This window comes from Sarcophilus harrisii, chromosome 1, assembly GCF_902635505.1.
Source record: "Sarcophilus harrisii chromosome 1, mSarHar1.11, whole genome shotgun sequence".
Lineage (NCBI taxonomy): Eukaryota > Metazoa > Chordata > Mammalia > Dasyuromorphia > Dasyuridae > Sarcophilus > Sarcophilus harrisii.
Window position 1 is genome coordinate 90555820 of NC_045426.1, and position 12363 is coordinate 90568182.

The 12363-nt window shown below is 36.6% G+C and overlaps 1 protein-coding gene across 4 annotated transcripts in view; it reads left to right on the plus strand.

Moving 5' to 3' along the window:
* The window catches only part of KLHL18 (kelch like family member 18), an 80090-nt gene that overhangs the window by 7221 nt on the left and 60506 nt on the right, over positions 1-12363 (plus strand). Inside the window, exon 2 of one of the 4 annotated variants that reach the window (XM_031960672.1) lies at positions 9844-9952. The exons of 2 other annotated variants lie outside the window; for them this stretch is intronic. In XM_031960672.1, the coding sequence (XP_031816532.1) occupies positions 9911-9952 (42 nt within the window). In that variant the 5' untranslated portion in view covers positions 9844-9910. Of the gene's footprint in view, positions 1-9843; positions 9953-12363 lie in introns of those variants that run through there. One more of the 4 variants, XM_031960679.1, reaches the window with a different exon arrangement.

Below are 12363 nucleotides of genomic sequence, written 5' to 3' on the forward strand. Positions count from 1 at the left end.
AAAACTGTATTTTAATTTCAGGCCACATTCAGGAGTGTTTTTGGACTGCATGCATCTGGAGGCTGTATTTGACACTTGTTCTTTCAAGTAACTATAGATAACATTTTGTGTGATTGTGTGTATGAGAGAGACAGAGACAGAGACAGAAAAGAGAGATAGGAAGAGAAAGAGGCAGACAGAAAGAGAGACAGAGACAAAGACAGGGAGAAGGAAAGAGATAGAGACAGAGGAAACATTTTCAGAAGCATTTGAGATTGCACATCTCTAGCAGCCCACCACAGGTTCTTTAGTGATTATCCCAGCTATTATCATCAGTCAATTTTTATTCAATTAACTTTGTCAGTTTATTTCAGGAAGCTCTGACAGATGCGTAAGAGAAAAAGATAACTTGTAAATATTTTATTAAAGTGAAACACTGTATTTTCTTAGCTTATATTTCTTGTGCTGTTATGTAAAATCTGAGTGCTGTGTGATTTTTTAATTTACTTTTCTTGGGGACAATTGAAATGTACCCTACCAAAATATTTTTGTTAATATTGTCAACATTTCTTGTTACAAGGAATGACAAAAAAGATTGTACAGAAGGGTCATAGATACAAAAAGGATATATGTCCAAACATTCATTCTGCAAGTATATGGGTATTTGCTATGTACAGAACCCTGCTCGTAGTAGGTCCTATGGTAGGAGTATAAAAAGATGATGAGAGGACACAGTGCTTGCTATGTGCCAGACACTGTGCTAAGCGCTTTACAAATATTATTTCTTTTGTCTTCATAACAACCTTTGGAGGGAGATGCTATTACCCCTATCCCCATTTTACAACTGAAGGTAAATAGATTAAGTGACTTGACTAGGATCATACAACTAGGAAATGTCAAAAGCTAGATTTCAACTCTGTTCTTCCTGACTCCAGTCTCATTGCTAAGCCACTATGTCAACTAGACGACTCAAGATTTAGGTTCAAGGAATTTCATTCTAGAAGAACAGGTTTTTCTTACTAGGGGATTGTATTGTTGGTGATACAGATTCAGCAGATGATTCCAGAATTTCTGTGGCATTCATATTTTTTTTTTTTTTTTTTTTTTTTTTTTACCAAGAAGGGATAAAACAAATTGCTCAAGTAAGAGATCCAATTCCACAATATTCATGGAATCACAGAAATTCAGAGCTAGAAAGGATTGGAGGAGGCATCTTGCCTGGACATCCGTAGTCTTCTGGCCTCTGCTTAAAGTCCTCAGGAGCTCTTGAGGCAGCCCATTCTCCTTGGGTGTTGCCCTAATCAATAGGGCCACTGGCAGTCATTGCTTCTAGCTCTTTCTTCTGGGGCTAAGGAGGACAGGCCTAATTTTTTCTTCCATATCCTTCAGATAGCTGAACACAATTATCATATTCCTTCTAAATCATCTTTTCCAGGTGAAATGTCCTCAATTCCTTCATCTGACCCTTGATATGACATAGTTTTCTTCACCATCCTGACTGCATCCCTCCATGCTCCAGCTTGTCAGTGTCTTTGCTAAAATGAGGCTCCCCAAAAGAACACTTAACAGATGCTGCCTGGCCAGTCCAAAGGACTGCCAGACTAGCATTTCCTTTATTCTGAATGCTACACGTCTGTTCATTAGTTGTTTTAGCTACTGTGTTAACATTATTAACTCCTTGGAATTCACCATTATCACTTGGTCACTTTTCACAGAAAGTTATTTATAGCCAGGACTTTCCTTATCCTGTGCAGTTCATTTTTTGAACCCAGATGTGGTACTTTACATTTATTGTTAATGAATTGCCTCTTTCTAGATTCAGATCCTTGTCCCCTTCTGACTTCAGATCCAATTTTGCCATCTGACATGCATTCTGTCCCTCCTGCTTTCTATTTTTTTACACATTTGATAAGTGTGCTTTCATCTATGTCACTGATGACAGAATCAGGCCAAGGACAGGTCCCACAGCTATTCCTCTAATAAAATCAAAGGGAGGAACCTTGGAGAGAGAAAAAGCAGTTACACAGAGCCCTTCTGCTCACAGACAGTACTATTAAAAGCCTTTTTTCTTTTATACTAAGGATTGTATTTTTTCCCTCACTTGTCTAGCTTTTAGTAAACCCGTTGGGGAATTACTTAGACAACTTTTCAGAGGTATCAATGGATACTGTTAAGATAAAAGACTCCACTGATAATGGTATGATAGCAGCAGACAGCAGCTGGTTTCAGATGAGATTAGGGAAAGAAGTGCTGATTTGGCTGGATTTCTGATTATCCTAAGCCCACAGAAATCTGTCAGGGTTGTCTTTGTGATGAGAGTAGTTCAGAGTTGAGTGTGCTCTGGGGTAGATGAAAGATCATCTTTGTTTTATTTTGCTTGCATGAATGGCAATAGAAAGAATTGTTCTCCAAAAAGGACCATTAATATGGATAAAAGATAAGTTATAAAAATACCTATGAAGCATGCAGTATTATTGGTACAATAAATATTTAGCATAATACTTTTTGTTATGTGTTGTGTAATACTGGATTAGAATCCAGTCTATTTGGTAGCAGGGCGGTCTCTGGGAAGTTGATACTGCCTTTGGGGCATATCATATGTTATTGATCATGCCTTCCTCTGATCCAAAACCACCTGCCCCAGTCCCTCCACCCCACCCTCACTTCTCCAACCTTTTCACCCCTCCTCCCTAAGGAGAGAGAAAATCATTATAATGATCATCATCAGCAACTTTGAAGGGGAACAAAGTGTAGAATTGGGGAAAGGCTTTATTGTTCAGATGATAGAGGCCTAGTGAGGGGAAGTGATGCTACACTTCCTTCTATAATTGCAAGTTATTGTTATTTTTCTGAGTTGTAACCCTTTAATAACTTCCTACAGACTTGTATACCAGGTTTGCTGGAATGCCAAACTTCACAATGTATTACATTCTTAAGCTCCCACTAGATTTGTCTTTATCATTACTGACAATTAGGAAATAAGTGAAGAGCAGTATAATCAAACATAGATTGTAAAAAAATCAAAGCATGCAGTGATTCATACAGCTGATTGAAAATGTTAAAGCAAAACAAAACCCAATAGGTTGTGCATCTGTATATATTTTTCTGAGACAAAAGATTTCAGAGTTTTAACTGTTAACAAGTGGGATTTGTCAAATTTTTAAACTGACTACTTGTCCTTGTTAATGTGTTGTTAATGTTAATAGTGATGATTAAGCTATCATTATTTGTAAGAATAATAGTGCCTGAAAGTAGACATTAATTATCCTCTTTGAAAACTTGTTGCATGAAGTCAAGAAAGCAGGAAGCTTTTCTGTGCATGTTTCTGTCTTGTCAGCATTAAGTTTAATGTTGTAAAAGGTAATTAGATAAATCAACTATATGTGTCTGTCATTGTTGTGCTTATGGATCTAGTTCATGTTTTCATGGATCCTCAACTATATAACATAATCTATTTGGTATTTTTTTTTTTTTTTACCAAGTGTATGAAGCCTCCAGTGGTGCAAACTTTTTTTTTTTTAATAATTCAAAAAGTTTGGCTAAATTTTAGTATGATCAATCTGACCTTCTTCATCTCACTTTCTATTCTTCTGTGACTCTTCTAGGATCACTGTTTCTGTTTCTCCTTCAGTCAAATCAGTAGTCTCTGGGTATTCTTCTTTTCCCAGTAAGATTCAGAGGGGAAAAAAAGCCTTCTATTCATATTGCCTCTACTTTAATTCCTCACTTCCACTGAAATTGCTCTGAGTTTACCAGTGATTTCTCAATTGCTAGATTAGATAATCAATTCTCAGTTCTTAGACTCCTTGACCTTTCATACTTTAAATACTTCCTCCTCTGTTTCTGTAACTCTGCTCTTTCCTGGTTCTCTTCCATCCTGTCTGACCAGTCCTTTTTAGTCTCCTCTGCTAGAATATCCTCCATATCCTGTTCCTTACACACTAATGTAAGGGCTTTCTTCCATCCTCCAGGTTAGTCATGTAATCACTCTGAGCCTCAGTTTCCTCATCTGTAAAATGAACATCATAATAGCATTCACTTACCGGGCATGGTTATTATGAGGATTAAGAGGTCTGGTGCATAAAGCACATTGTCAATATTACAAGTGCAATTGTAACAGAGAGCTGATCTTGGAAGATCTCAGTTCAAGATCTACCTCTGACACATATTGACTTAATCACTTGATCTTTCAGTATCCCAAGCAGTTATCTTACTTGCTAAGGTGCAGAACAGATCCCATCTACATTGAAGAGAGTTTCCTCACTGAAAATTCTGCATAGTAAGCAGTTCACCCCAAGAAGCGCTACAAAGTATGAACTGCATTGTCTTTTTTTTTTTTTTTTAATCTCATCTTTTTTCAATGGAGTTCAAATCGAAACAGCCCTAGGACAAGTCACTATTTTGCTTTTACTCTTTTATTTTGTTATTTCCTTTTCATCTTTATGATGTTATTTTATTTCCTTTTTATCTTTATGATCAGTAGAGTTCATGTAAAACCAGTCAACTCATCCTTTATTATTGTTCTTTGATATTTCATGTTTGACACATCATGAGAATTTATAAAATGAATGGGTTTTTTTTTCCCCCCTAAGAGAATTAAAGTGTTTGGACATATTTTTGCTTTCTGTAGACTCACTGAAAGTACCTTTAGCAGAATTCCAGTAGTAGCCATGATGATGAGAACAGATGGGAATCTCATTAGCAACATCTCATAAGTGAATAAAATTATGAGATGTTGTCTCTCTTAGGGGGAAACTTGGTAAACTTAGGGTTGGATATGTACTAGCATGTTACCTCTTCACTGTTTTTTAGCTTGTGATAGTTTTGTTTAAAGATAAGGGGAAGTGGCTCAATGAGTTTACATAGTTAAATCTTTCAATGGCTTTGACTCTGTCTTTTGACTTTGTGGATTGATATTGTGGATAGATAGACCAGTGGCTTGAGATTTAGGCTATTTGGCATTCAGTCTAGGCAATGATGATAACCTTATTTGTTAAGTCAAATGACATGTTTTAGTTAACCATATATAAACAAATGGGATATCATCTTCTTTCTTACCCATGAAATCACCTTCTCTCTTCTACCAGAAACCTCTCTGATATTCCATTCTAGTTGTAAAATAACCCTGGATTTTTAATAAACCTGATGATGGACTATGTATCTCACTTTCAATGATCTATCTACTAGTAATCAGGGCATTACCCTTTTTTGGTAAAGCAGCTCATGAAACCCTTGACTGAGGCATAGAAGGATTTCATCCAAACACATTGACTAAATCATAGAAAAACCCTCTGCCATTCTGTAAGAGAGGGGTATTCATTTGATTAGCTCACATCCAATCAATCCCCAAGGCTTTCACTTCTTCCTTCAAAATCTTTTTTCCCATCCTTTCTTTTTATTTTGTGATGCCTCTGTTGGCTGTCAGGCTTTCATCACTTATGGCCATACTATTTCAGGAGCCTTCTTTCCTCTAGTTCTTCCACTTTTTAGCCTGTTGTGAGCCCTCTGACCAGATTAATCTTTCCAAAAATGTTCTAGTCAGACTCTTCTCTTGCATGAAACTTTCATTTGCTTCCCATTATGCACAGAATAAAATCCATTAGCCTGGTAGGAATCAGGAATCTGGGTCCTAGGAAGATACCTTAGAGGCCTTCTAATTCAGTATTTTTATTTCTTAAATAAGGAAATTTGAGGCCCAGAAAAGTTAAATGAGTTGCCCCATGGCCTGACTCCTCTCTGTCTTTATATCACTTTTCTCTATCTGTCTCCTTCTGTTCCCCTATAAACTGTCTACCAAACTCAGATTGGTCTTATTTGCCACAAAGGCTCCAAATATACCTTGTAGATTTCTGCCTTTAAACTTTTGCTCATGCTAGTCTCTTTGTTGCACATGCTCTCCCCCTTATCTCTTAGCTCTGTCACACAGGGCCAAGCCTAAGATCAAGTTAAAAGGGAAACAGATTTTTGTCTCAAAAGCTTTCTAATATTAGATCTATCCGAAAATGGAATTGGTTGTCTCTGTAGGTAGGAAGTTACTGAATGTCTTCAGGCAGATCATTTGGCTGAGATGTTATAAAAGGATATCCTGCTTCAGGTAGGAGGTAGTCTAGAATAGGGTTTTTTAACCTGGAGTTCACGGAACCCTACGCAGACCATTCCTGATTTTCAGAGACTGTGAACTTAAATGGGAGAAAAAAATTACATTTTTATTTTCACTAACTTCTAACTGAAATATGGCAATTCCTTTCATTGTGATTATAGGTTTCATTATCCTAAAAGGGGGTTCATTGGATTTATCTGCTTACCTAAGAGGGTTCATAAAATGAAAAGGTTTAAGAATCTTTTATCTCTATCTCTCAATTCTCTTCCAAGATTCAAGATTCTGTTGTTCTACTTATCGATAATCAATTTTTTTTAAAGGACCATTATAATTCCCATAGCCTCCATAAAGCCTTTCTTGATGACAGCTTAAAATGTTCTATCTCTTTAATGAACTCTTATGGCATGCCTTGCTTAGCTCTACCTTTTACATGGCATTTGCCATGTGGTTATTTGTGTATTTGTCTTCCCAGTTAGGTTATAAGCACTTTGAGGACAAAGACCTAAACATTTCTGTAATCCTCACAGTTCCTAGAATACTTAATAAATAAATATTAAGCCATCAATAAACATTTTTGAATAAATTCAACAAACATTAAGTCAGCCTGAAATTTGTAGAGGCTGGGGTAGCCCTTAGGCCTCAGAACCTCCTTTTGAGAAATAATGTGAGGGTTTTCTTTGTTAAGTATATGGTTGACTTTTAAAAGAAAAAGGCCAATGTTTAATTGCTTATTTAAAGAATTTTTCTTACAGGGAAAGAATGATTGGTATTTTTAAGTGCAGGATGACTTGATTACATGCCTTGGGCAGTATATGTGCAAATAAAAAGGGCCTAAATATTAGTGGTTTTAATGAGATCTTTCCCAGGTAGGTATACTACAATAATTAGTGGGTAGATCACAGTCTAGTTTAATTCAGTAAACATTACTTGAGGATCTTTTGTGTTCAGGGCATTAAGTTAAGCACAGGGGGGAAAAAAAAAACCTGAGTCTTATTTTGAAGACAGTACTGTTGTTGCCGTTGTTTTTCCTTCATCCTTCATTCTCAAAGAGGACCAAGACATCAGGGAAGTGACGCGGTGACAGTCAAATGAATTGGATTTAAGTGAAGGTCTGTGCTGTGAAGGGGTACCCGCCTCACTTTCCCCTCTAGAGCCATCTGGATCCATTGGCCAGGTACAGATCAGGATGACTGGAGATGGCCCTGGATGGAGAGAATGTGAGACCTTGGCCTTTTAAAGCTAAAAACAAAAACAAAACTAGCCATAGGAAGAACAGTGAGGCTCAGATTTTTAAACAGAACAAATGTCTGGAAAAATAAGCTGCAAACTCCTGAAGGACTTATTTATGTACTATGGTGAGAATAATGATTTCTTATGTTATAATGCTAATAGAAATTGAGTGTAGTTTGGACAAAAATTATGAGATCATTGAAATTTAGATCCTAAAAGAACTTTAATTCAATAAATGTTGAATTCAGTTAGTCAATAAGTGTTTATTAAGTACCTCCTATGTGCCAAATACTGTGCTAAGGACTGGGAATACAAAAAAAGGCAAAAGATAATCCCTACCCTTAAGGAGTTTACAGTCTAATGGAGGAGAAAATAAGCTAATAAATAGTACACATTATATATAGACATAATTAACAGAGACAAGGTATTGAGATTAAAAGGAATTGGGAAATTCTTCTTATAGAAGGTTATATTGTAGCTATAGCTTGAAAGAAGCTACAGAAGCTAGTAGGTGGAGAGGGAAAGGGAAAGCATTTTAAACATGGAAGACAGCCAGAGAAAATATTCAGAGTGGTGAGATGGAGTGTGGTTTGTAGAACAGCAAGGAAACCAATATCACTGGATCGAAGAGTATATCGGGGTGGGGAGTAAGGAATGGGGTGTCATGTATAAGAAAACTGAAAACTGAGAGGGGGTAAATTTTGAAAGGTTAAGAAGGCCAAATAGAGGGTTTTATATTTGATTTTGGAGATGATAGGGAGTCATTAGAATTTGTTGAATGGTTTAGGAAAAATCACCAGTAACTGATTTTTTATTTTTTATTTTTGCTGAGGCAACTGGGGTTAAGTGACTTGCCCAGGATCACACAGCTAGGAAGTGTTAAGTGTTTCAGATTTGAACTCGGCTCTTCCTGATTTCAGGGCTCATACTCTATCCACGGGCCACCTAGCTACCCCTTCAGCAACTGAATTCAGGATAGACTAAAGTAAAAAAAGAGACTTGTGGCTGGCTAACCAACCAGCAAGCTATTGTAATAATCTCATCATGAGGTGATGACATCCTGTACCAAGTGGTAGCAGAATCAGAAGAAAGAAGAAGTGATTTTAAGAGATCTTATAAAGATAAAATCAATAGACCTTGGCCACAGATTGAATGAGGGAAGAATGAGTGAAGAACTGAGGATGACATTTGGATAACGGACTCTGGGGATGGGGAGCATGAGAGTCCCTCAACAACAATAACTAAGTTTGGGACCAGGGAGGGCTGGGGGGAAAACCAAGAGTTCACTTTTCGACCAGTTGAGTCTGAGATTGTCCATTTGACATCATTGAACAGTGATCTATCAATTGTTGGGATTTACTTATCTGGCAAATATGTCTATCTTCACTAGAGTTTTCAGTCTAATACTTGTAGAGGGTCATAACCTGGAAAAAAGTATACTTGAATCAAGGACAGCAAGGTGCTTATAGTTATGCACCTACTAAGTGTGATTGATGGGATAATGGTTCTTTAGTTAAACATATACTTAATGTGATGATGTAATCATTCTAGTTGGCATACACTTAGTATAATATGGTGAGGTAATGGTCTACAATTGGCACATGCTCAATTGCTGTAGCGATGTAATCATAGTGAGGTATTTAAGGGCTGAGAGGACTGGGAACTGAGAGTCTCAGACACAGTCTCAGCCACAAACACAGAGAAGACTCCAGACTCCAGACTCCAGACTCCATCTTTGACCAGCTTCGTGGTGGCTCTCCTGCCTTCATCTCTTCTCCACCTAAAGACCAAGGCCCATCCAGAGATCCTCCAGAAAGCTAGCCTGGACTAGAGTGATTACATCATTACATCACATATGTTTAACTAAAGAACTATCATCCCCATCAATCACACTGAGTACATGCTTAACTAAATAAGCAGCCTGTTGTCCTTGATTCAAGTATACCTTTTCCATAGTTCTGGCCCTCTACAAATACTGACGAAGAAACTGAAGCCTTGTCCAAGTTCATATAGATGAGGAAGGAAGTAGTAGGGCTTAGGTTTGAACCTGGATCCTGTAGTGTTCTTTTTGTTTCACTAGAGCTTATTTAACTCTATGCACAGCTTTCCTAAGAATTGTCACCCTTCTCTTTACCTTGCACTGCTCTTCTAGTGCAATTATATAGAAGAGTCAGGAAATAATTGGGAAGGAAAATTAAGAAATGATATAAATATAACATTTCCTTAAATTATGCTATTTATTACTTTCCTTTGCAGGACCTTAATTTCCTCTTCTGTAAAATAAAAGGAGTGGATTAGTTAACTGACCTCTTAAGTTCCTTTCCTACTCTGAAATTCTATTTCATATAATCTTATTCCTTAAGAAAGCAATCAGGTTTTTTTTTTCCTTCTAAATATAATTTTATGGGGGAGGGGGGGAGAGGAAAAATCAACTAGTAGAGATTTATTTTTAAAACACATGACCACTTGTAGCTCACAACATTCAACAAATGATTTGTTAGGCACTTAACAATTTCTCCTTTCAATTTTCCTAGATCTTCTAAATGTAAAGTATTGCATGGCCATTGTCATGTTGACCTTGAAGCATTGTAAGATGCTCATATGAAGAAAGATTCATTTGTTTCATATACTGCAGTAATTAAGGTAGGAAAGGTTACTAACATTTTAGAATGATTTTTGATAGAGAACTGAATAATTAACTCATCTTCCTTTTGAATGACACATTAAGATTTATACTTTGCCACAAAACAATTTCATGAGGCTAATGGTACAAGTATTCTTATCCTATTTCAGTAAATGAGGGAATAATCAGAGGCTTACAGAGATAGGTGATTTGTTCAGGACCATACAGGCAGTAACTTATGTAGTAACTATCATAGTTTGAACTTGAACTCAGGTTTGTTTAATGCAAGACAAATGCTGTTTTCACAATAGCAAATTATCCACAGATTAATCTCTCAACTAAAAATCAGTTAAATAGAAAAAAAAATTCTAAATATTTCAAGATTTTTAATATACTTAGTTATCGTACAATGTCAGGGAAATTTTATTTGGGAAAACTTGGAGAAAAGCAGAATGCCTCTTCAGGCTTTTGTCATTTTGCTGTTACTAGATACTAGAAATAATTCTCATTGTCAAGTTGCTAATAACCCTTCTTGCTACTTAACTGTGTACACATTGCCCAAATGAGAATCATTATTTCTATTCCTTATGATGCAGAGGTCTTGTCTTCTTTGGTTCCTTAATAGTGTAATTTGACATATTTATATAACCCAGGGACTCCTGGTCCTTACCATCTTCCCAATCTCTACACTCTTAGAATTTTTGGAACTTTCCATTTTTCTCCATTTGTTGTATATTTCTGTCTCCTTCAATTAAAGTGTGAGTTCTTTGAGAGCATGGACTGTTTCCATTTTTATTTCCTAGTCCAAAAAAAAAAAAAAAAAAACTAAATAAATAAAATTCTTTGCATCAATTGCTACCTAGTCTTAATCACTGAATGAGTGTGACCTCAGCCAAACTGAGAACTATTGGTCTTATTGAAGACCTTGGCTTAAAAAGGTCTCCCACTTTATCCAGGGTCATCTCTATTTGTCTTGATCTATATCTCTTACCATTGGACTCCAATGGCTTTGGAGGGGAAAGTGAGGCAAGTGACCTTGCTCAGTCCTTCCTCACTTAAATCTAATTCACTTGCATGTCATGACATCACATTTCTATTGTCATGGTCCTCTTCGAGAATGAAGGACAAACAACACTTGATATAGTGGTTCCCATATAGTAAATGCTTAATAAATGTTTTTTCATTTCACTGCTGGAACTTCTAAAAGATGACCTGAATTGCATTTAGTTTATCTGTTCCGGGCTGACATGTAATTAGGTCACTTTTATAGATAATTTCTAAGGTTTCTTGCCCTTTGAAGTATCTATGATTCTGATCTTTGATTCCACAGGGAAAACAATAATTCCCTAGATCACAGAAGATCAGAGCTAAAAGTTACCTTGGGACTCATTAGTCCAACCATTTCACTTTATAGATTAGGAAATCAAGGTCTTAGGGAGTTTACATAACTTGTTGAAGGTCACATAGTTTTCCTTTAGTTCTGGGACTCAAAAAATAGATCTTTTCTAAGGTCAGTACTATTGCCACTGCCACAGTTGTGCTCTTGTTCTGACACTTCTAAACTCACTCAGAAATTGTCACTTCACAAATTGATTACACCCCATAGCATAAAACTGTGATTTCTGGGAGCATCTTTAATTAATCCCATCTCCACTTTCAAACACAACGATGCTCTTAGATTTTATTCTTTTCCTTTTCTAAAGTGTAGTGAAAGGATAGGGGTAGAGGATAGCTGATTTTCTATTCCTCTGCTTAAAATGGTGAGTGTATTGGGAACCACAGCATATATAACCTCTTATAGGGTAAGTGCTTTATGGATCTGCTCCTCACATAGATGGTAACTAGAATTTATCAAAATATCATGATGAAAAAGTACATTTATAATGCTGCTGCAAATGTTTGCTGACATTTTAAAATCTGAAATTTTCTTCATAGAAGCTGATTAACTTGTTGCCATTGTTTATTGTAGCAGGTATTCTTCTCCCTCTTCATTGGGACTAGTGGTTATTTTTTAGTCATCCTGAAAAAATCAACATGGCAGTACAGCAGTGGATTTGGAGTCAGAGGCTTTAGGTGCCTAACCTAACTCTACTTCTTGCCCACCTCTATGACTGTAAAAATAAGGAGTGTTGGCTTAGAATAACCTTTAAAGAGCACATTATCTAATTGATTGTGTGAGCTAAAGCCATTATGGTACTCCTGTGCTGCTGAGATTTTGTCCATTGCTTAGTTCGCTGCCCTATCCTGCACTATACTGTTTTTATGTCCTAGCTCTGATGGCAGACTTTCCAGTGATATTCCCAAAGAAGGCCTGATATAGTCTTAATGCCAGTGAATACCTGACATGCAGACATTAAGTTGTGAAGTCCTGCATATTAGGGCTAGGTTCCCTGGATTTCAGCCTTTATGTTCAGTGCAACAAGTATTTATT